General features: G+C 39.3%; 2 protein-coding genes across 2 annotated transcripts in view; both read left to right on the forward strand.

Annotated features, from left to right (window-relative positions):
* Positions 1-326, forward strand: part of PNISR (PNN-interacting serine/arginine-rich protein) — a 33,378-nt gene extending 33,052 nt beyond the window's left edge. Inside the window, exons 9-10 of the mRNA XM_006881237.1 lie at positions 154-205; positions 307-326. Of these exons, the coding sequence (XP_006881299.1) occupies positions 154-205; positions 307-326 (72 nt within the window). The remainder of the gene's footprint in view (positions 1-153; positions 206-306) is intronic.
* Positions 327-13,010: 12,684 nt separating this feature from the next.
* The window catches only part of COQ3 (coenzyme Q3 methyltransferase), a 40,750-nt gene continuing 28,814 nt past the window's right edge, over positions 13,011-24,946 (forward strand). The window contains exon 1 of the mRNA XM_006881238.1: positions 13,011-13,188. Coding sequence (XP_006881300.1) covers positions 13,011-13,188 — 178 coding nt within the window. The remainder of the gene's footprint in view (positions 13,189-24,946) is intronic.

Below are 24,946 nucleotides of genomic sequence, written 5' to 3' on the forward strand. Positions count from 1 at the left end.
AAAAAATAGTGCACAATAAGACTATAAATATGCCATTCTCTTTCAGCTGTAATGTTCTTAAAATTATTCTCGAATGTACTGTGATGTCAATAAAGCTCTTTAGTTCATTTTTGTTAACTTCTTGCACCTTAATTTTATGATTTTTAATCTAAGGAACGTACTTTTATACAGAGGCAGCTGGAATTTTGTATTACAGGTTTTAAAGGTACTTCCTTTCATCTTCCCCCAGAGAAAATGGTTTTAAATTAATAGTTTGACAAAGTTTGTAATTGTACACATGGACTTTTGTCACATTCTACCTTTAAGGGTATGAAAGTGGGCCATAAATAGATGTATATTTTCCATTTGGAAGCATTTGACAGCTTTCTAAACTTTTCTTCCTGTTTGGGGGATTTTCAAGTAACATGTATTCTCTCTGTGAAGTACAGATCACTCCTGTAAAATGAAATTGCTGAAATTAATCAAGCCATTGCACCAGTAGAATTATCTGTAAAGAATGAGTGTGTTTGGCATTGATAGTCAAGTCTGGAAGAATATTCTGCCATCATCCACTTCTGTTTTAAAAGCATATTTTAAACACTTGGGGTTAATATAGAAATAAGATGATTCAATATATATTTATATTTTTAAAGTGTACTATGACCTCAACTCAGTGGAGAAATGCTGTATTATGCAGGTCTGTGTCAACTTCTTAACCTTAAAGTGATCTGATTTTGTCAATTTCTTAAATTATGATCAGTGAGTGGTCTAGCTGTTTAAGGCAGTCATAACTTAGTAAAAGGCTCTAGAAACATTTTAATTTAAGTGCCCAATGCTTTCATGGTCTGTTTTTTATAAGATTATTCCCTTATGTGGCAGTACATAACTCTGAAAACAAATGCTTTTAAAATCTTAATTTAAAATGCAGAGAAAAGCAGGTGCACGACACAGAAGTTTTGAAGTATGCCTTCTTACCAGCAATAGTTCATTTAAAAATAATGCCATATTTTTGCCAAGATCAGTGTTTCTTCAAAATAAAGATAGAAATAGATTTGTATAATGTGCTCATGTACCTTCTACCTAGGTTCTTTAATAATTTTTAGCAACTTATGCATTTATCTAAAGGAAATAAACCAACTGTGAATAAATGCATGTTTACCAAAAAAGGCTGTTTTACAGTGCATTTAGTTCTGATATTTATAAAGTTGGCATTTCACAGGATAACTTTAACATAGTTTAGAATTCTATAGTTTAGTCATCAGTCACATTTGAAAGTAAAATTAAGGAAAATGTGCAATATTTTTTATGTAGGAGAGCTAACATGGTATACATGATTGCAGAATTGATTATCTTGATTAATTTGTAATAAATAAGTTGTATAACATTTTCATATCTAAAAGTGTTTTTTTAGATTAATCTTCCAGTGAAAACTATTTTCAAAATAAAATTCTACAGAAAAATCCACTGGCTATATGCACATTTTTGGGCAAGAAAGAAACTAGAACCAAAAGTAGTATTCAACAGTTTTTATTTACTCTGACACACTTTGCAAACAATTACCAGTTCTTTCAACATAATCATATTGTATGTGATTATTAGTAAATACAACAGTGTTTTAATTACCTGGGGTTTTCATAGAAAATTCATGTCATTGTCATGTAATATATAATATGTTTACCTTGAGTAGTAAGATTTCATAAAACAGGGCTTCCATGATTTTAGTATATGAATGCTGAAACTTACACATAAGCTAGATGTACAATTTGGTTATGAAATTTTTTTCAACAGAGAATTAACAGATTCAGTTTTAGAGGTAATGTTTAATTTGGATTGGTTAATAAAAGTTGTCTTCAAAATGTTTTCCTTTAAAATATTCGTAATGTATTAATCATACTTGTTTTTGTCAAGTGGGCGTAATTCACATCATTCGGAGAGTAAGATGTAATTTTAAAGACTTATTCCAGGCCTTAAAATATAAATAAAGATTAGTATAGAATCTCATTAGCATATATAAGTTTTCTGTCATTGTAAAATTTTTTCAAAGAATATATTTCTACTGCTATAGTACAGTTAAATTTCTCTCCAAAGTGTATTTTTGTGTCTGATTTATTCCCAGAGAAACAGAGTATAATAGTAAGAAAGATTTTATTTTATGTGGGGATTTTTACATAGATTAGGTAAAAAGTCCAGAGTCCCCACAGTGTGCCTTATGTTTAAAAATTTCATTTAAAAGTTTCACTTTAAATCTCAGTTTTAAAATGAATTTTAATGTTCATATTTTAAAAATATGCTAATCATGGCTTAATGGAACTCGTTTTTGAGTAATTGATTACCTATTAATATAATTTGAAATCACTGTGGGTCTCTATTTCCTCAACTACATAAGGGAGAGGGCTCTTTGGTGGTCTAGTTGGTAACAAGTTATGCTGCCAAACCAAAGGCAGGCAGTTCAGATCCACCAGCTACTGTCTCCAGAAACCTACTGGAGGATCCTCCGTGAGTTTTGACAATAAACAACAACACATACGGGAGAAATTACCTGAGCTATTAAGTTTTCGGACCCTTTCAGTACTTATTCTAATTTAAGTAAAATTTGATTATAATTAATCTAAATGAGAAAAGCATTTTTTTTTGAGAAAAGCATTTTATTAGCTCTTAAAATAATGCAAACATGGCTTTTGCATCAAATATAGATGAGTATTTGTCATAGTTGTCTAGTGGACACACTAGTTTAAACCTGCTAGTTTGATTATGCTCGATTAAGGTATAAACTACCAATTTTATGGACGCTCTTGTGGCCTAGTGGCAAAAAGGTGCACGGCAGTCCCGAACGCACGATGTTTGAGGCCACCAGCTGCACCTCCAGAGAAGAATGGGCAGTCTTTTCCTGTGCGATTAACTGCCTCTGAAAACCCACCAGAGGTCAGCTATGAGTCGGTTCAGACTTGACAGTACACAACAACAATCAATTTTGTTTTTGTTTCATTTAAATTTATTAATTTCAGTAAAAATTTACAGAGACTTTTGATTTCCACCCATTCATTGTTGTACTTTTCTCCCCTCCGAACCCTCTTCCCTAGTTCACTACCCTCTTGGAAAAGTAAAAGAAAAATTCTTTTACTGTTCTACAAACCCTCCTGCAGGTCCGCTCTACCATGTAGCCTTTGCTTTAGACTCCTGTCATGACAAAAATACCTAATCACATATCCCTTTAAACAGTTTTTCTCCCTCATCTGTTTCAATGCAGTTGTTGTTATGTGCCGTCGAGTCGTTTGCGACTCATAGCGACCCTATGTACAACAGCCCTAAACCCTGCTCTATCCTGTGCCAATCCCATTGCCTCTGACACACCCATCCCGATTACCCCAGTCACTGAATCAATCCACCTCATAGAGGGTCTTCCCCTCCTGCGCTGTCCCTCCACTCTGCCCAGCATGATGTCCCTCTCTAAAGACCTGTCTCTCCTTACAACATGTGCAAAGTATGTCAGGCGAAGCCCCAGAAACCTTGCCTCCAAGGAGCACCCTGGTTTAACCCTCTCTAGGATGAATCTGTTTGTTTTCTTGGCAGTCCATGGTACATTCAATACTCTTCTCCAGCACCACAGCTCAAAGGCGTCAATTCTCCTTCTATCCTCCCTAGTCATTGTCCACCTCTCTGATGCGTAACAAGTGATTGCAAAAACCATGGCCTATATCAGGTGCACCTTAGTCTCCAGAGAGACACTTGCTCTTGAGTACTTTAGAGAGGTCCCTAACTGCAGACTTTCCCATTGCAGTACGTTTTTTGATTTTCTGGCAACTGTTGCCAAGAGTGTTGACCGTGGAGCTGAGCAGACTGAACCTGTGAACAATCTCAATCTAAACCCATCTTTCTCAGTCTCTCCCCAACCCCTACGTCAGTCCTGTTTTACAACAGTGGCACCAAGCAGTATTTGTCCTTTTGTGACTGAGATACTTCACTCAGCATAATGTCCTCCAGGATCACCCATTTTGAATAATATTGCATGAGTTCTTTGTTTTTCAGTGCAGCATAGTATTCCGTTGTGTGAATATACCACAGCTCCTCTATCCATTTGTTTGTTGATGGGCACTTACGTTGTTTCCAACTCCTTGCTATTGTAAACAAAGCCGCAATAAACATGGGTGTGCATATATCTGCATGGGTGTCAGTTGTGTTCTCTCTGGGGCATATTCCCAGTAGTGTAATTGCTGGGTCAAATGGTATCTCTGTTTGCAACTTTTTGAGAAAGCACCATACCGCCTTCCACAGTGAATGCACCATTTTGCACTCCCACCAACAGTGAATAAGGGTTCCAGTTTTTCCACAACCTCCCCAGCATTTGTTGCTTGCTATTCTATTAAATTTTGCTCTTCTGACTGGGGTGAGATGATATCTCATAGTTTTAATTTGCATCTCTCTTAGAGCTAGGGATTTTCAACATTTCTTCTTATGCTTGTTAGCCATCTGAAGGTCGTCTTCGGTGAAGTGTGTCTGTTAATATCCTGTGCCCATTTTTCTATTGGATTGTTTATCTTGTTTTGGTGCTCAAGTATTTTATAAATTCCGGATATAAGTCTCTTATCTGATATGTTATTACCAAATACTTTTTCCCAGTTAGTGGCTTGCCTTTTTTACCCTGTTGGAGAAGTTTTTGGATGTGCATAGGGATTTGATTCTTAGAAGATCCCATTCATCTATTTTATCTTCTGCTTGTAGATTTTTCAGGATACTTGGAAGACTGTTTTATGTTGTGGATTAGGACTTCTAGAATTGTTCCTAGCTTTTCTTTAATGGAGTTTATAGGCCTTGGTTTTAGTTCTAGGTCCATGATCTGAGTTGATTTTTTTTATATGGAGTGAGGTGTGGATCTTGCTTGCAGATACTTTTCCAGTTTTGCCAACACCATTTGTTAAAAAGGCTGTCATTTCCCCACTTAACTGATTTCATCCCCTTGTCAAAAATCAGTTAACCATAGATAGATGGGCTGATCTCCGGGTTCTCAATTCTATTCCATTGGTCCTTGTGTCTGTCATTGTACCAGTACCATGCTGTCTTAACCACCACGGCAGTGTAGTAGGATTTGAAATCAGGGAGTGAGATGCCTCCTACCTTTCTTCTATTTTTAAGGAGTGCTTTGCTTATTTGGGGCTTCTTTCCGTTCCAAATGAAACTGGAGCTTGCCTTTTCCATCTCGTTGAAGAATGGGATTGGGGTTTGTATTGGGATTGCATTAAATGTGTAAATTGCCTTTGGTAGTATTGCCATTTTCACAATATTGAGCCTTCCTATCCATGAGCAAGGGATATTCTTCCACTTCTCTTTTTGTTTCTTGTAGTAATGTTTTATAATTTTCTTTGAATAGATCCTTTGTGCTTCTGATTAAATTTATTCTTAAGTATTTAATTTTGTGATTAGTTATTGTGAAGGCTGCTATTTTTCTTAGTTCCAACTCTGTATTCTCTTTGTCATTGTAGAGAAATCCAACTGATTTTTGTATGTTGATCTTGTATCCTGCCACTTTGCTGAATTGGTCCACTGTGTCCAGTAGTTTTCTTGCTGAGTCTTTAGGGTTTTCTAAGTATACCATCATATCGTCTGCATAGAGAGATAATTTTACCCCCTCTTTGCCAATTTGGATACCTTTTATTCCCTTCTCTTGTCTTCCTGCTATCACTAAGACTTCCAAAACAATATTGAATAAGAGAGGTAATAGTGGGAATCCTTTCCTAGTTCCTGTTCTTAAAGGGAATGACTTTAACCTTTCTACATTGAGAACAATGTTGGCTCTCTGGTTTGCATAAAGACTTTTTACTATGTTGAAAAAATTCCCCTCTAATCCTATTTTGTTGAGCGTTTTAATCAGGAAAGGGTGCTGGATTTTGTCAAAGGCCTTTTCTTCATCAATTAATAGGATGACGTGGTTCTTGTTCTTTGCTTTGTTAATGTGATGAATTACATTAATTGTTTTCCTTATGTTGAACCATCCTTGTATACCTGTTATGAATCCCACTTGGTCATGGTGAATTATTTCTTTGATGTATCCTTGGATTCTTTTGGCCAGTATTTAGGACGTTTGCATCTATGTTCATGAGAAATAGTAGCCTATAGTTTTCTATTTTGGTGGTGTTCTTTCCTGGCTTTGGTATCAAAGATATGTTTGCTTCATGGAATGGGTCTGGGAGAATTCCATCTTCTTCTATTTTCTGAAATAATTTATGTAGAATTGATAACATTTCTTCTCTGAATGTTTGATAAAATTCATTTGTAAAACCATCTGGTCCAGGGCTGCTTTTGGTTGGAAGTTTTATTACTTTTCAGTTTCTTCTTTTGTACTGGGTCTGTTCAGATGTTCAGTTTCGGTTTGTGTCATTTTAGGTAGGTTGTGTTTTTCTAAGTATTTGTCCATTTCCTCTAGGTTTTCATATTTGTTTGAGTATAGTTTTCATAATACTCTAATGTTAGCTTTTTTATTTTAGTTGGCTCTGTTGTGATGTTGCCTGATTCCTCTCTTATTCTAATTATTTGTGTCTTTTCTCTGTGAGTTTTGCTAGTGGTTTATCGATTTTATTGACCTTTTCAAAGAACCAACTGCTAGTTTTGTTGATAGTTTCAGTTGTTTTTCTGTTTTCTATTTCATTTATTTCTGCTTTAGTTTTTATAATTTCAGGTTTTTTTAGAGAGTATCAGGTTTTCTTGCTGTTCTTTTTCAGTTTGCTGGAGCTATTGGGTTAGAGAGTCAATAACAACAACCACCACCAATTTTTGTAGTATTTTAAATACAGAGCTTTACTATTAATACTTATGCATTTTAAAGGGACAAAGCTTTTTGGTATAAGGGAGTAGTTGACCTGTAAAGTGGAATTGAGACCAAAAAAATTGTGTGTGTGTATATATAAAATAATAAAGTAGATTTTAGTTAAAATTGTAGGCTTTTTAAAAAATTTTAGGCTGTAGTTTACAGCATGTTTATTCATAACTTGTAGCCTGGGAAATAATTTTCAACAGTAGCCTTTCAAACTTAAAGGACATTGGAAAAGCTTTACCCTGATAGTTGTATGGAAAAATACTATTATAGTGGCGAAAAGCTACACTGCAATATTGAAGACATGCAGTTTGAGGCCACCAGCTGGTGGAAGAGGATGGGCAGTCTCCTCCCATGTGATTAACTGCCTCTGAAAATCTGCTGGAGGGTCAGCTATGGGTTGGTTCTGACTCTGATACACAACAACAAGGCTGAATTACTTCTACAGGGTCAAGAGACTTTTGTTATCATCATTAATCCTTAAATGATCCCTTGGGCCTGTATCCAAAAACATTTTCAGCTTCTCGGTATTTGTGAGCAGCTTCCACATATAGGTGTCCCGGATAATTGTATCAAAATTCCTATTGCCTCATTTTTCCCCTTGATTTCAGCATGCTTTTCATTACTGAAAGTACATGATTAGCACCAAAAAAAGTAAAGATTATTTGGGTATGCAAAGGTTAAGGCAAATCATTGATTGTTTTGTTCTTAAATTGGAACTCTACTGAAAAACCTTTGAAGCCTAATAAGATAATACAAGAAAGTACTTAAATAAGGTTCTTAGAAATTGAATCATATTGGCATTCTGCTTTTCACTGGAATTGTCACTCCAACAAGTATTAACCTGGTAACTTCTTGTACAGATCTTACTGCTTTCAGTTAAAATGTTGTATCTGGAGAGAGGAATTCTACTTATACCGGATAGGACATAGGGTATTGTATAAAGTAAGTTAGAACTACCTGGTGGCAGATCCCTATGTTGAAATCTTAGGACAGGAGATAACAAGCCTTTAAGCAGCTAGTGGGTTCAAGCAGCTAACATTTTTAATGAATATGTTACTATGTTAGTGTTAGGTATACCCTTTAGGATATAGGGTATTGTATAAGGTAAGTTAGAACTATTTGGTGGCAGATCCCTATGTTGACATCTTTGGGCAACAGATAACAAGCCTTTAAGCAGCTAGTAGGTTCGAGCAACTAACCTTTTTAATTAACGGAGCACTTAACCATTGTGACGGGCTCCATGAGCTACTATTGCACACTCTATCCTGAGTTAGACACAAAGCAGCTCTCCCCATCAGGTTTCCATTGCAGCAGCTTGTGCGGTAGAATTGTAGACTTTGCAGTTAGCACAATTACTGTACCACCATTGTTAATCAGTAAATCAGGCCTATTCCACGAATCTTTAGCCAATGACATAATCTATGGAGTTGTACTGCAAGAGGAGAATGGGAGTTCCTTTCCATGTAATTTACAGCCTCTGAAAAACTAGTGAAGAGCCCACTCGAGTTCATTCTAACTTGCCAGCAATTACTTGAGTTTTGATTGAGAATATAGAATAAGTACATTGAAAGAAGAAATGGAATCCTTGGAGAAGAATTATTTCACCCACCATATACTTTGTGATTCCAAGAGTAAAGATCCATGTCTTCCAAAAAGCAGACCCCACTGCTGGCACGTAGTTTCATAGTGACCCTGCAGGAGTGAATTTGAGGCTTTCCCACTTCTGTCGGGTTAGGTCTACTCAAAGCAGTCCAAATGGATTCCAAACTTTACAGACAGAAACTGCCCATTCGTGTTAGTAGTTGGTAGATTATAACTAAGTACCTTTAGGTTGGGCAAGATACGACTGAAGAAAGCTTTTGAATTGTGATGTTTGTGAAGAATATAGACTATACCATGAGCTGCCAAAAGAACAAACATCTTGAAGTCCAACAAGCAAAGAAGAGGAAGCTTTGTCTCATTGGCCATATTTTCAGGAGGAACCAATTCTTGGATACATGTTGAGAAAGAGGGAGGTAGGTGTCCTTGAGTCCACTTGGATTTATAGCAGTCCTATGAACCTTGCCCTCTCCTTTACCCTCATCATCATCTCTGATATACTTGAGAACACTGTTAAAATCACTGGGTCAGTCCATCTTAAAGGTCTTCTCTCATTAGCTGACTCTCCATTGTTGTAAGAGTGTTGTCTTAGTCCTTAAACTGATGTTGTTGTTATGTGTTGTCGAGTTGCTTGTGACTCATAGCGATCCTATGTACAACAGCCCTAAACTCTGCTCTGTCCTGTGCCAATTGCACCGTCTCCAATACACCCATCTGATTACCCCAGTCACTGAATCAATCCACCTCATAGAGGGCCTTCCCCTCCTGCGCTGTCCCTCCACCCTACCAAGCATGATGCCCCTCTTCAAGGACTGGTCCCTCCTTGCAACATGCCCAAAATACGTCAGACGAAGCTTCAGAATCCTTGCCTCTAAGGAGCAGACTGGCTTCACCCTCTCCAGGACAAACCTGTTAATTTTCTTAGCAGTCCATGGTATATTCAATACTCTTCTCCAGCACCACAGCTCAAAGGCATCAATTCTCCTGTCTTCCATAGTCATTGTCCAGCTCTGATGCATAAAAAGTGATTGCAAAGACCATGGCTTGTATCAGACACACACCTTAAGTCTCCAGAGAGACACCATTGCTTTTCAGTACTTTGGAGATGTCTCTAACTGCAGACTTTGCCATCGCAATAAGTCTTTTAATTTCCTGGCTACTGGTGCCGAGTTGACTGTAGAGCCAAGCAAACTAAAGCTGTGAACTAACTCAATCTCTTCATCCATCCTGATGCTGCCAGTTGGCCCAGTGGAGAGAATCTTTGTCGTCTTGATATTGAACCTCAATCCATATTGGAGGCTGCAGTCCTTGACCCTCTACAGCTAGCGCTTCTGGTCCTCCTCACTTTCCGCAAGCAGGGTTATGTCATCTACATACTCCTCAATTTTTGGATAGGTCCTTAACAGTGGACTTGTCCAATACAAAACGTATCCTGATTTGACTGCTGGTATCAATGGTGATTGTGGGTCTAATTTAAGATTAAGTCCTTGGCAGCTTCAATCTCCTCCATCTGTCATGATGTTGCCTATCAGCGGTGGTGGTTTTTGCTTTCTTGACATTGAGGTGCAATCCATGTTGAAGGTTGCCATGTTTAGCCTTCTGCAGCAAGGGCTTGAAATCCTTACTTTAAGCAAGGAAAGTTGTTGAAAACTTCATTGTGCAGGTTGTTGATGAGCCTTCCTTGGATTCTGATGCCACATTCCTCTTAATAGAGTCCCGCTTCTCAAATAATTTGTTCAGCATACAGATTAAATGGACATGGAGGAAGGATACAACCCTAACACACAATCTTGACTAATTTTAGGCTATGTAGTATTTCCTTGCTCTGTTTGCCCAATAGCCTCTTGGTATAGGTTTCATTCCCATTCTCAATGTTCACCAAAACTTGCTATGATTTATGGGGGAAATGCCTTTGCATAGTCAATAAAGCACAACTAGACGTTCTTTCAGCCAGGATCGATCTGACATCAGCAGTGATCTCATTAGTGCCACAACCTCTTCTAGATCCATCTTGAATGTCTGGAAGTTCTCTCTGTCTATATACTAGCCATTTTTAAGATGATCTCCCTTATTTTGTTTTCATGTTATATTAATGATATTTGATAATTTCCACATTCTGTTGAATCACCCTTTCTCAGTTATGGGAGCAAATGATGGATCTCTTCCAGTCAGGCAGCTAGGCAGCTGTCCTGCATATTTCCTAGAATAGAGAGCACATCCAGGTCTGCATCTTTTAGCTGAAATATGTCTACCAAGCCAAAGAGGTAACTTGTGGTTGCTGTGATGCTGAAGCCTGTGACAGTGATGTGCCAATCGTGGTAATGGGTACCCATGGTGGACAGTGTTGGCTGGAGATTCGCAACTAAATCAAGCCTGGAAGCAGGAGCGGCATCCACTTCCAAAATGGCTTGCCTCCGGAAACTCTATGTACGAACAGTGCTCAGGCTGTTCGTTCATAGGGTCGCTATGAGTCGTCTACGACTCGACAACATTAAACAACAACATGTCAACTAGTATCTGTTCGATTCCTGGGTCTTATTTTTGCCAATACCTTTAGTGCAGCTTGGAATTCTTTGTTACCATTGGCTCTTGATCATGTGTTTTTTTGGTATTGGGGTGTTTTTTTTATTAATTTTAACGTTTACAGAGATTTTGGATTTCCATTCATTCATTGTTGCATTTTTCTCCCTGCCCACGCTCCCCTCCCCCCATTCACTCTTCTCTTTGAAAACTAAAAGAGAAATTCTTTTATTGGTATACAATCCCCACCCTCCACTATGCAACCTTCATTCTGGAGTCTTGTCCTAAACATAATACCCAATCATACATGCTTTTAAACGGTTATCTCCCTCATTTGTTTCAAAGCAGTATACATAATTTATCCAGTTTTTTCTCAGTCTCATCCCAATCCTGATGTCAGTCCCGTCCTACAACAGTGGCACTGTGCAGTATTTGTCCTTTTGTGACATATTTCACTCAGCATTATGTCCTCCAGGGTCACCCATTTTGAATAATATTGCGTGAGTTCCTTGGTTTTCAATGCAGCATAGTATTCCTTTGTGTGAATATACCACAGCTTCTCTATCCATTCGTTGATGGGTACTTAGGTTGTTTCCAACTCTGCTATTGTAAACAAAGCCACAGTAAACATGGGTGTGTGTGATCATATGATTTTGTTGTGTGCGGTAGAGTGAGAACTGACCCATAACTCACCCTCAAGTGGGTTTTCAGAGGCAGTTAATCAAATGGGGGAAGATTGCCCATCATCCCGCGGTGATCATATGGTACTTGTATGCCACCTCTATTTGGTACAGGAATTGTGCTACCAACTCAAAGCTGTGCCGTTCTGCTCCACTAACTGCTCACAGGAGAAAGATGGATAGTCTTCTCCTTTGCAATTAATGCCTCTGAGAACCCACTAGAGGATCAGCAAGCTGTAGGAGCTCTGGTAGTCTAGAAAGTCGCACTGGTGCCCAAAAGGCCTCTGTCACAGTTAGAATCTAGCAATTGCTCCTCTAGAGAAAAATGAACAATTCTCCCGAAGATTTACAGCTTCAGAAACCTGCTGAAGGGTCACCTATGAGTTGGTTCCTATCAAATGATGAGTTTTTGAGAAGCTGGTTGTAAACACCAAAGCCAAGTGCCATATCAATGTTAGGCTGAACCACCAATTCTCAGACTAACAGCCAAGGACTTTAACCACTGGACCACCAGAGCCTTTTGGTTTTGTTGTTGCTATGTGCTGTTGAGTTGTCTGCATCTCACTCATAGTGACCCTATGTCCAATAGCTCTGAACCCCACCCTATCCTGAGCGAATCTCATTGACTTATACACACCTATTCCCATAACCCTGATCAGTTAGTCAGTCTCATCCAGGGTCTTGTCTGTCCTTCCATCCTTCCACGCATGATGTCCTCCTCCAGGGACTGATCTTTCTGGCAACATGCCCAAAGTATGTGAGATGGAGATTCAAAATATTTGCCTCCAAGGAGCAACTTGGCTTCACCTTCTTACAGACCAGTTCTCTTGTCAGTCCAAGGTATGTTCAATACTCGTCTCCAACACCACAACTTAAGGGCATGGATTCTATCGTCCTTAGTCATTGTTCAGCTCTCTGATGCATAGTAATTGCCAAGAACATGGTCTGGATCAGGCACACCTTTGTCTTGAGAATAACATCGTTGCTCTTCAGTACTCAGGAGAGAGGTCCTGACATTTTCCCAATACAATTAATCTTTTTATTTCTTGACTGATGATGCCAAGAATGTTGATTGTGGAATCAAGTAAGCTGAAACTGTTAACAATCTCAGTCTCTATCAAGATGCTGCCAATTGGCCAGGGGCGAGAATTTTATTTTGATGTTGAGCTTAAACCCATATTGAAGACTGAAGTCCTTGACCTTCTACAGGTTATAAACTATTTCATATAACAGGGAGATGACTGATAGGGAGTCCTTAGTGATTACGTTTGGGATGATCTTACAAAAATAAGCATAGAAGAATAGCAAAGGCACTTGTATAAACAATAGAAATACACCTTGTCAGATATTGAGTGTAAAGAGTACATACAGTAACACAGCATACCTTAATAATGTAACAATGATTAAGTGCTGGTTGAGCGAGGATGAATACCGGAACTTTTCTGCAGAGGCTCTTCTGCTGGGGGACCGGAAAGGGGGTGGATCCTTTAGTTGCGATGTGGAGTAAAGGTAGCCTAAGCTGGTCTCGGAGTCAGTTTTGGGGAGTCCTTGTGGCTGGGTGTCGGCGCACACTGGCAGACTATCCTCGCCCAGCCTCAGGAGGTGAGTAGTGGTCCCTTAAAAGCAATCTATACTGGCGGGCTGGACCTTTTGCGCAGGCGCGAGGGTGAGCCGAGGCCTTTGCGGAATCAGTGTCCCCAGCGGTTGCTGTGTGTCGGTACTGCCTTTCCGGGTGGAACAATTCTCCCCATAGCTGAGCCAGGAAACAAAGGACATGGAGCTGAGGGGCCAGGTCCTGTATGGGACAGCTGTCTTTCTTCGAATGACCTTTGCCTGCTCTTGATTCGACTGGCTGCCCAAAGGCGATCCCCTTTGTGTATATACAAGGGTTTCGTGGTCATGGTTCTCTCTTTTTTTGGTGCAGTGGTTGGAAACTTAGGCACCGTCTTCTCTACATTTTTAACAATAACAAAATCAGTAAAACCCTTCAGTAGAAGACTGCTTCAATTAATTGCGAATGAACATCTTAAAAAAGGAACTATGTGTTGTTGTTCTGTGCCATCTAATCGTTTGCGACTCATAGCGACGTTATGTACAAGAGCTCTAAATGCTGTTCTACCCTGTGCCAACCTAGCCATCTCAAACGCACTTATTCCCATCGATCCAGTCACAGAATCGATCCCTCTCATGGAAGGTCTTCCTCTCCTTCGCTTCCCCTCCACTCTGCCAAACATGATGTCTCTCTCCAAGGACCAGTCCCTCCTTGCAACATGCCCAAAGTATGTCAGACGAAGCTTCAGAATCCTTGACTCCAAGGAGCATTCCAGCTTCACCTTCTCCAGGACAAACCTGTTTGTTCTCCTAGCAGTCCATGGTATATTCAACACTCTTCTCCAGCACCACAGCTCAAAGGCACCAATTCTCTATCAACCTTATTCACTGTCCAACTCTCTGATGCATAGCACGTAATTGTGAAGACTATAGCCCGGATCAGGTGCACCTTAGTCTCTAGCCTGACGTCGTTGCTCTTCAGTACTCTTGAGAGGTCCCTCACAGCTGACTTTCCCAATGCAATTATTCTCTTGATTTCCTGGCTGCTGTTACCAAGAGTGTTGATTGTGGAGCCAAGTAAACTAAAACTGTTAACTATCTCAATCTCTTCACCATCCATACTGATGCCGCCAATTGACCCAGTGGTAAGAATCTTTGTTTTCTTGATGTTTCTGTGATGAAATGTCTCCTAAACAGGTAAATAAAACAGTAGTATACAGAAGAATGTATGTCATGCTACACCTTGTGTAAAATAAGAAATAGGTTTACATAATGGTTGCACAAGTATAAGATATCTCTGGAAGCATACATAAATATTTGCAAGTATTCCTTGTCTCCAGGAAGGAAAACGGGGTGAGGGTGCTGGAGTCTAAGGTAAGAGAAATACTTCATAATGAATTTTGTACATTTTCATTCAAACAACTTATTATTTTGAAATACCTTAAAGCTCACAAGTTGCAAAAATGGAATATCTGAATGCCCTTTATCTAGTCTTACTCAATGATACTATTTTACATGACCATAATATAGTGAAAAAATTAAGAATTTGCCATTTGTACCATACTATTAAGGGAGCTCTGGTAGCATGGTGGTAGAGAAACTACACTGCCAAAGCAAAGAACTGTAGATCAAACCCATAAGCTGCTTCACAGGAGCTGCTTCACTCTTCCCCAGGCAATTAACTGCCTTTAAAATCCTTTGAGGGTCAGCTATAGGTCGGATATATTTGACTCAACAGTACACAAGAACTAAACTACAGATATTCTTTGGATTTTACTACTTCCTATATCATCCTTTTGGAAGCAGGAGTGGCATCCACTTCCTAAACAACATGCCTCTGGAACTTTGAGAATCGACAACAGTTGTAGAAAGGCTTCAGGTCTTTTGTTCATAGGGTTCCTATGAGTTGTGCTCGACTCTGCAACAATCAACAGCAACAACATAGTATCCTTAGTAAAGTAGAAAGAGAAAAAGAGAAGACCTCAACAAATGGATTAACAATGGGCTTAAACACAGCAGTGATTGTGAGCATGGTTCAAGTCCTGGCAGTGTTTCACTTTCATCAGGAGTCAGAAAGTAGCTCTCATGGGGTGGTGCATAACATTTTGCACTACTAACTGAATAATCTGTTGTTTGAATTCAGTAGATACTCTGAAAGGGAGAGATGAGCAGTCTCCTTCCATTAAAATTTACAGTTTCGGAAAAGCACAGGAAGGTTGTCATGAATCAGCATTGACTCAATGGCAGTGAATTAGTAGTTGGAAGTGACTTGTCACTTGTCAGCACATCATGTATACTCATTGTATGTGTGTATAGTACCATAGCATTGGATCACATATATGCATTTATGTAACAACCACCACAGGATACAGGACTGTCCCCTTGTGCTGTTTCTTTATTGTCTGTCTACCCATAACTTTAACCCCTGACAACTACTTATGTGTACTCCTTCATTATACTTTTGATATTCCAAGAGTGTTATATAAGTAACATCATAAGCTCAAACCCATTGTTAACTGTCATTGTCAGTCTGTATTGTTGAGATTCTTCTTTTTCCTTGATTTTCCAACGTATCTTTTTTCTAGACATCCTGACAACATGCTAAAAAGTGTGTGAGACAAAGTTTCAACATCCTTGCCTTTAAGGAGCAGTCTGGCTGCACTTGCTCTAAGACAGATGTGTTTGTTCTTTTGGCAGTCCATGGAATGTTCAGTGTTCTTTTCCAACACCACAGTTCAAAGGCATCAATTCTTCTGTCGTTCTATGCACTGTTCAACTTTCAGATGCTTAGGAAGTAATTGAAAAGACCATGGTTTGGATCAGGCATGCCTTAGTCTTTAAGCAGACTGCTTTGCTCTTTAGCAGATAATAGTTAATGAAAAGGGCCAGGTGGCATAGCGTATAACATTTTGGGCTGCTAACCAAAAGGTCTGCACTTTGAATCCAGCAGCTACAGTGTGGGGTAGGGAAAAGATGAACACTCTCTTTCCATAAAATTTACAGCCTTAGAAACTCGATGCCCATTGAACTGACAGTGACAGTGAGTTAACAGTAAAGGATCCATAGTGGTGCAGTGGTTAAGTCCTTGGCTGCCAACTGGAAGGTTGTTGGTTTGAATCTACCAACTGCTCTGCAAGAGTAAGGTAAAGATATATAGCCTTACAAACTGGGACAGCTCTACTCTTGTCTATAGGAAATTAATTGGAATTAACAGCATCTAACAACCATGATCAACATAGCTGACAACAGTGTTTAATTATATTGAACATCACTTCATGTGCTTATTTGCTATCTGTATAATCCTCTTTGATGAGAAACATCTGTTGTTATCGTTTTTCTCATTTTATTTCTGGATTGCTTGTGGATATTTTGGTTTTAGACAGATGCATATATAAACCACCACAACATATATAAAAAGTAGCAAAGGGGAATAATTGTCTTCATGCAACTTTGTTTTCTTTCTGTAGTATTATTTAACTATTTCTTTTGCATTTCCATAAAAGTTTTGGAATCAACTTGTCTATAACTTTTGAAAAAATAATTGAGTTTTTGATAGATCTATTTGGAAAGAATTGACATCTTTGCTATGATGAATTTTCCATTCTATAAAAGTAGATTCTTCATAGGTATTTGAATTTTATATTTTTTATTTTTATTTTTTATATTTTTATTTTTTTTATATTTTATATATTTTATATTTTTCCACATAAACGTTCTGTATCAAACCTAAATGAACTGTTACTGTCAACTAGACGCTTTGTATGTAGGAGTGCTCAACTCAATAATGTTTTCAATGGCTGTAAATTTATGGGACCAGGTCCCCAACCTTTCCTTCTGTGGCTTGCATGGGTGATTCCATGCATTTTTATTGACTAGCAAAGGACAGATGCTGTTGAGAATGTGGAAAGATTGGAGCTCTCATACATGCCTGGTAAGAATGTGAAGTACATAAAGTAGTTTGTCACTTTCCTTAGAAATGTAGGACTAGAAATACTATCATTTGGTCCATAAATCCCTCTACAGAATGAACTGCAAAGTGATGCTGCACACCCATGTTCATTGCAGCATCATTCCCAGTAACAAAGACATGGTAGTGACCAGGTGCTCATCAGTAGTCAGGTGGTTAAAGAAACTATAGTATATTCACATAATGGAGTATTATGCAACAATAAAGAGTTCTGAAGAATTCATTATACACGCCACAACAAGGATGAATCTAGAGGAAAGTGCTGAATAACATAAACCAGTCTCAAAAGGCCAATTATGGTATAAGGCCACTATTGTAAAAAACTAAGGAAAAGTTACAGGCAACAGAAAGTTAGAAAAGATAGGGGAGAAAGAAAAAAAAAATCAAAATAGATGTCAGAAGACACTGTAGAAATTGCATTGGAGTATTTAGAAACCAAAACAGAGGAATGAGATGCTAAAGTAAAGGAACTGAACAGAAAATTTCAAAGGACAGCTCAAGAAGAAAAAGCAAAATATTATAATGAAATGTGCAAATAGCTAGAGTTGGAGAATAAAAAGAGAAGAACTCACCTGACACTTCTCATGCTGAGAAAATTTTAAAAACAAATTCAAGGCTCGAGTTGCAGTATTGAGAGAGGCTATGCACAAGATCTTGAATAAGAAGATGGAAGGAACACACAGTCATTGTATCAAAATGAGTTGGCATATGGAGAAGAACCAATGGTACTAAAGGAAAAAGTTCTAGCTGCATTGAAAGCACTGGCAAAAATAAGCCTCCAGGAATTGATGGGATACCAACTGACATGTTTCAACTAACATGCAGTCCTGGACAGGTTTACTAGTCTATGCCAGGAAATTTGGAAGACAGCTGCTTGGCTGACTCACTGGAAGAGATCCATTTTTGTTCCCATTTCAAGAAAGGTGATCCAACAATATAGAAATGATCAAACAGTATCATTAATATCACATGCAGGCAAAATATTGCTGAAAATAATCCAAAGATAGCTAAAAAGAATACATTGACAGGGAACTGCCTGTTCAAGCAGGGTTAAGAAGAGGCCATGGTACCAGAGATATCATTGCTTATAGCAGATGGATCCTGACTGAAATCAGAGAATACCGAAAGAATGTCTGTTTGTATTTTATTGACTGTGCTAAGACATTGACTGTGGATCGTGACAAACTATGACTAACAGAAGAATGGGAATCCCAAAACACTTCATTGTACTCAGATGAAATCTGTACCTAGACCAAGATGCTATTGTTCCTTTGGAACACTGCATGTTTTAAAATCAGTAAAGGAGTTTGCCAGGGATGTATCCTTTCTCCATAGCTATTCACTCTGTACAGTGGACAAATGATTTGTGATGATGGACTCTGAAATGTGGCATCAGGATCAGAGGAAGACTCATCAACAACCTGAGTTATGCAGATGATACAACCTTGCTTGCTGAAAGTGAAGAGAATTTGAAGCACTTGTTGCATACACAACCGAGAATGAATGACACTGATGAATAGGATCTTCTAAAGATTAAGTCTCTGTGTGGATCAAAAACTTTTTCCAAGGGTAAAAAGGAAACCTACTGACTGAGAAAAAACATTTGACAATGACATCTTAGACTAGGATCTAATAATGAAAGTTTACAGAATAATACAGGACCTCCACAGGAAAAAGACTGATAACCCAGTTACAAAATGGACAAAAGATATGATACACTTGCGGCAGAAGATCAAGGATCTCATTATGGGTTACATCCTAACATCAGGAAGTAAAAAATCTTCATCCCGAGCCAGTAGGCTACACATCATGATGGGAGAAAGGATTGAAGTTATTAATGATTTCATCTTACTTGGATCCACAGACAACAACCTTGGTGCTAGTAGTCAGGGGATCAGGTGTATTGCTATGGGTAAGTCAGGGATCTCTCCAAGGTACTGAAGAGCAAAGATGTCAGTCTGAAGACTGACGTGCACTTGATTCAGGCCATGGTGTTTACAGTCACTTGATATGCATCTGAGTGCTGGACAAGATTAGTGACTATCCTGTAGATTTCCAAAAGAACAAACAGATGGGGGAAATCCAGACAGAATGCTCCTTGGAGGCAAAGATGATGACACTTCATCTCTAAACTCTGGGCATGTTTCTAGGAGAAGCTATTCCTTGGAGGGGACATTATATTTGAAAGGTAGAGAGAGGTTCAGTGAAAGAGGGGAAGACATGATGGATTGGCACAGTAACTACTGCAGCAATGGGCTCAAGTGTCTCAAGAGTAGAGGATGACACAGGATAGGGCAGGGTTCAGGTCTATTATTCAGAGAGATATGAGTAGTATTCAGCTTGATGGCACCTAATAACAACAGCAACAACAGGAAAGGTTTACTTACAGATAGAATCCTTCTTGTATGATTACCAGGTTTTGATAGAGAAAGGGCATTAAAAGTTAATAGATAATTTGGTGACAGGAAAGACAATGTGGTTGATTAGATATTGTTATCAGTTAATTACAGTGTTGGTATGTACTGTTGAAATGGAACTGACCCATAGCTGACCCTCCTGTGGGTTTTCAGAAGCAATTAAAAGATGGGAGTAAATTGCCCATCCTTCTTCTGCAGAGCAGCTGGTGGATGCCAACTGTGTGCCTTTGGGATTGCAGTGCAGCTTCTTGCCACTAGGTCACCAGAGTTCCTGCTAATTACATTATTCAATTAAAATGTTCACAGGCAATATCTGTGGGAATGATTAAGTGAAATAACAGTGTTATTTGTAAACTCTCTCTCAAAAAAAGTAAAATATGTTTAAAAACTGGATTCTAAAAAGTATGAGATCTAAGATAACAATGAAGTGTTATTGAGGTACTCCTTAAAAGCAAAGATGGTTAGGCTTAATATCTCATACTTTGTGCATGTTGTCAGGAGGGACTAGTCCAGTCACTGAAAAAGGATTTCAGGAAAGGTTGAGGGCCGGAGAAGGAAAGGAAAACCCTCTATGAGATGGATACAGTGACTGCAGTAATGGGTTTACTAAGCATAGCAGAGATTGTGAAGATGGTGCAGGATTTGGCAAGTTTACTATCTGTTGCATATATGGTCACTATGAAAGGAGCAGATGTAATGTGGAGGAGGCCAAATCTGACTTCTACCCACTTTATAAAGGGGAACTTTCCCCATCAGTAATATCCACAGTATCATAATAGCTACATGGTCAGACATGCCACCCTACATGCTCTTTCTACCAGTCGTTGGGTCTAGTGTTCATTGCAGATCGTGTCACAGATTTTACTTATATGGGGTTTATTAGACAAATAGATTGGTGAGTGGGGAAGGCAAAGAATATCACACAGTGGAAGTCCATGTTTAGTCCAGCAGTCCCAAACCAGAGTAAACCAGATTAAGGCACAATTCCTCAATTATTGAAAGTCCAGGTTCACTTCAGCAGTACAAATGCATCTCTGGTTTTCTCAATCATCCAGCAAATTTTATCTCAGAGCAGTTACAAGTCACCTTTTCCTTCAGTCTTTCAGCAAGCAAAACCTTTAACAATGACTCCATCTCCACAGTTCCTCTGATTTTACCTTGCCACAGTCTCTCACAGTAGTGCCACAGTTTCTTTACCTTCTCACCACCACCTTCTTTCACTGTGTGGAAAGTGCTCTCTTAGATTTTTCCCACAGCTGTTGATGATTTGCAAGACCGTGTGTCCACAATTGAGGTAACTGGAGACCATTACCTCAGCAGGGGCTAACACAATAGATGTTGTTATTGTAATGTGCCATTGAGTTGCCTACAACTCATAGTGACCCTGTGTCCAACAGCCCTAAACCCTGCTCTATTCTGTACCAATCTTATTGTCTCTGACACACTTACCTTCATTACCCCAGTCACTGAATCAATCCATGATCGTCAAGGGTCTTCCTCTCTTGCGCTGTTTCTCCACCCTCTCAAGCATGACGTCCCTCTCCAAGGACTGGTCCCTCCTTGCAACATATCCAGAGTGTGTCAGGCGAAGCTTCAGAATCTTTGCCTTTGAGCCGTAGCCTGGTTTCACCCTCTCGAGGATGAACCTGTTTGTTCTCTCAGCAGTCCATCATATACATAATACTCTTTTCCAGCACCACAGCCAGCTCAAAGTCATTGTCCAGCTCTCTGATGCATAGCAAGCACTTGGAAAGACCATAGCCTTGATCAGGCGCACCTTAGTCTCTAGCCTGATATTGTTGTTTTTCAGTACTTTGGAGAGGTCTGACAGCAGACTTTCCCAATGCAATTAATCTTTTAATTTCCTGGCTGCTGGTGCCAAGAGTGTTGTGGAGCTTTTAACAATCTTAATTTCTTTACCATCTATCATGATGCTACCAATCGGCCTGGTGGTGAGAATCTTTGTTTTCTTGTTATTCAGCTTCAATCCATATTGAAGGTTGCAGTCCTTGACCTTCTGCAGCAAGTGCTTCAGTTTCAGCAAGCAGGGTTGTTTCACCTGCATAACAAAGATTGTTGATGAGTCTTCCTCCAATCCTGATGCCACATTTCTACTTACAGAGCCCAGCCTCTTGGATAATCTGTTCTGCATATGTATTGGAAAAGTATGGAGATAAGACACATCCCTGGCATACACCCATCCCAGTTTTGAAACATGCAGTGTTTCATTGCTCTGTTCTGATGGTTGACTGCCTCCTGGTCCAAGTATAGGTTTCGCATTAGCACGATTAAATGTTCTGGAATTCCCATTCTTCTCAGAGTCAGCCACAGTTTGTTATGATCCACACAGTCAAACGCCTTTGCATAATCAATGAAACACAGACATTCTTCTGGTATTCCCTGCTTTCAGCTAAGATCCATCTAACATCAGCTGTAATATCCCTAGTACCACGACCCCTTCTAAACCCAGCCTGATACTGCTTGATAGTTTCCACAATCTGTTGAGTCACATTTCTTTGGAATGGGAACAAATATAGATCTCTACCAGTCAGTTGACCAGATGGCTGTCCTCCAGATTTCTTAGCACAACTTGGTGAGCACATCCAACAACTTGGTGAGCTCTATGAGAAGTGTGGCGTGAGGATTGGTGGAAGATCTATTAACAATCTGCATTATGCAGATGACACAACCATGCTTGCTGAAACTGAGGAGGACCTCATACACTTGCTGCGAAGGGTCAAGGACTGCAGCCTTCAGTATGGACTGAGGTGCAATGTCAAGAAGACAAAGATTCTCACCACTGGACCAATTGGTAGCATCAGGATGTATGGCGAAGAGATTGAGATTGTTCACAGCTTCAGTTTGCTTAGCTCCACAGTCAACACTCTTGGCACCAGCAGCCAGGAAATAAAAAAAGCGTATTGCGATGGGAAAGTCAGCTGTTAGGGACCTCTCTAAATTACTCAAGAGCAACAGTTTCTCTCTGGAGACTAAGGTGCGCCTGATAACAGACCTTGGTCTTTGCAATCACTTGTTATGCATCAGAGAGTTGGACAATGACTAGGGAGGATAGAAGGAGAATTGATGCCTTTGAGCCGTGGTGCTGGCGAAGAGTATTGAATGTACCATGGACTGCCAAGAAAACAAACAGATTCATCCTGGAGAGGGTTAGACCAGGCTACTCTTTGGAGGCAAGGATTCTGGGGCTTCGTTTGACATACTTTGGACATGTTGTAAGGAGGGACAGGTCCTTGGAGAGGGACATCGTGCTTGGGAGGGTGGAGGGACAGCGCAGGAGGGGAAGACCCTCTATGGGATGGATTGATTCAGTGACTGGGGTAATCGGGATGGGTGTGCCAGAGGCAGTGTGATTGGCACAGGATAGAGCAGGGTTTAGGGCTTTTGTACATAGGGTCACCGTGAGTTTCAAGCGACTCGACGGCACGCAACAACAACAACAGCATCATTAATATTACATACAAGCAGGATTCTGCTGACGTTTATCCAAAAATGACTGGAACAGCACATCAGCAGAGAACTGCCTGCAGTCCAGCCTGGGTTTAGAAGAGGTTGTGGTACTAGGGATATTATAGCTAATGCTAGATGGATCTTGGCTGAAGGCAGGCAGTACCAGAGGAATGTCTCTCTGTGTTTCATTGACAAAGGCATTTGACTGTTTGAACCACAACACAATGGATAGAAAAGCCAATTTTCAAAGTTTTGGCCATCACGGTCACTATGAGTTCAGTTGACTTGACCACATGTAACAACAACAATCATCCTGGTTTTATAAAACAAAATAATATTTCTTCTCTTTTCTCAAAGAGAGTATGTAGAACTAATTGAATTAATTTTTTATTTGTTTGTTTGATAGAATTCCTGAATGGATCTGTCTGCTTCTGAAAATCTTGTTTTTCAGAATGTTTTGAATTATTAATTTTATTTTTCTAATAGTTTTAGAACTATTTAGGTTATCTATTATTTTGTCTTGCATGAGTGTTGGTAATATGTAGTTCTAATGTTTTAGTCCATTTTGTCTATGCTGTACAATATCTGTGTGTAATTTTGTTTTTTAGTATTCTCTTGGTATTATTGTTAAGTGCCATTGAGTTGATCACAACTCATAGTGACCCTATGAACAAAAGACCTTAACCTCATTTTGTAACTATTGTTTCTCCAAGTTCATAGAGTTTCCAGACTATGAGTCATAGTCTGGAAATATAGAACTTGGAGATATAGAATCTTCAAGTATATGATTTTCCATGCCACTCCTGCTTCCAGAACTGTCCAAATCTGTGAGCTCCACCAAACATGTGGTGCCATTATGGCATTTGAGACACCAGTGGCACAGTGTTGAGTATTACAGCAATCCCAAGTTTCCTCAGTACAGCAAATTAACTGAACAGTGCTGTACCACTGAGGAGAATGTTCATTACAAACACAAATTAATACCAATGGCCCTCGGGCCCAAACAGATTTTTAAAAACCCAGGCCAGTGCACTAGGCCATGATTGATCCCTACAAGAGGCCCACTGACCCACAGCTGAAAAACCATCCAATCCAGTCAGCTCACACATGATTGTGAACAAAATAAAACCTAACAAACTGTCAAGGGTAATTCTTTCATTGTTGTTGTTATGTGCCATTAAGTCGCTTGTGTCTCATAACGAGCCTGTGTACAAGAGCCCTAAACCCTGCTCTACTCTGTGCCAAACTCATTATCTCTGACACACCTTCTCCCACTACCCTAATCACTGAATTAATCCATCTCATCGAGGGTCTTCCCCCCACGCCGTCCCTCCACTCTCCCAAACATGGTGTCCCTCTCCAAGGACTGGTCCCTCCTTGCAACATGCCCAAAGTATGTTAGATGAAGCTTCAGAATCCTTCACTACAAGGAGCAGCCCAGCTTCTCCCTCTCCAGGACAAACCTGTTTGTTCTTCTAGCAGTCCATGGTATAGTCAACACTTTTCTCTAGCACTACAGCACAAAGGCATCAATTATCTTTCTATCATCTGTAGTCACTGTCCAGCCCTCTGATGCATAGCACACAATTGCGAAGACTATAGCCTGGAACAGGCACATTTTAGTCTCCAGCTTGACGTTGTTGCTCCTCAATACTCTGGAGAGGTAGGTCCCTTTAAAAAATATTTCCCAGATTTTTACTTATAATCTTTTTAATTTTGATAATAGTAATTGGTCTTTGTCACTTTTTGGTCATTTTTTTCAAGAGGTTTATAAATTCAATTGACTTTTTCAAAAGATTTTCTTCTGAGTGATTTTTCTCTTCTGTTTTTGTCTTTATCATTTTGTTCTACTTACTTAGATCTTATTTTCTTTTTTAATTTCTTTTTTAAATTTTTTATTAATTTCAATGAAAATTTACTGTAACTTTGGTTTCCATTCATTCATTGTTGCTCTTCT

This window comes from Elephantulus edwardii, unplaced genomic scaffold, assembly GCF_000299155.1.
Source record: "Elephantulus edwardii isolate Elephantulus edwardi_28Jun2011 unplaced genomic scaffold, EleEdw1.0 scaffold00013, whole genome shotgun sequence".
NCBI lineage: Eukaryota > Metazoa > Chordata > Mammalia > Macroscelidea > Macroscelididae > Elephantulus > Elephantulus edwardii.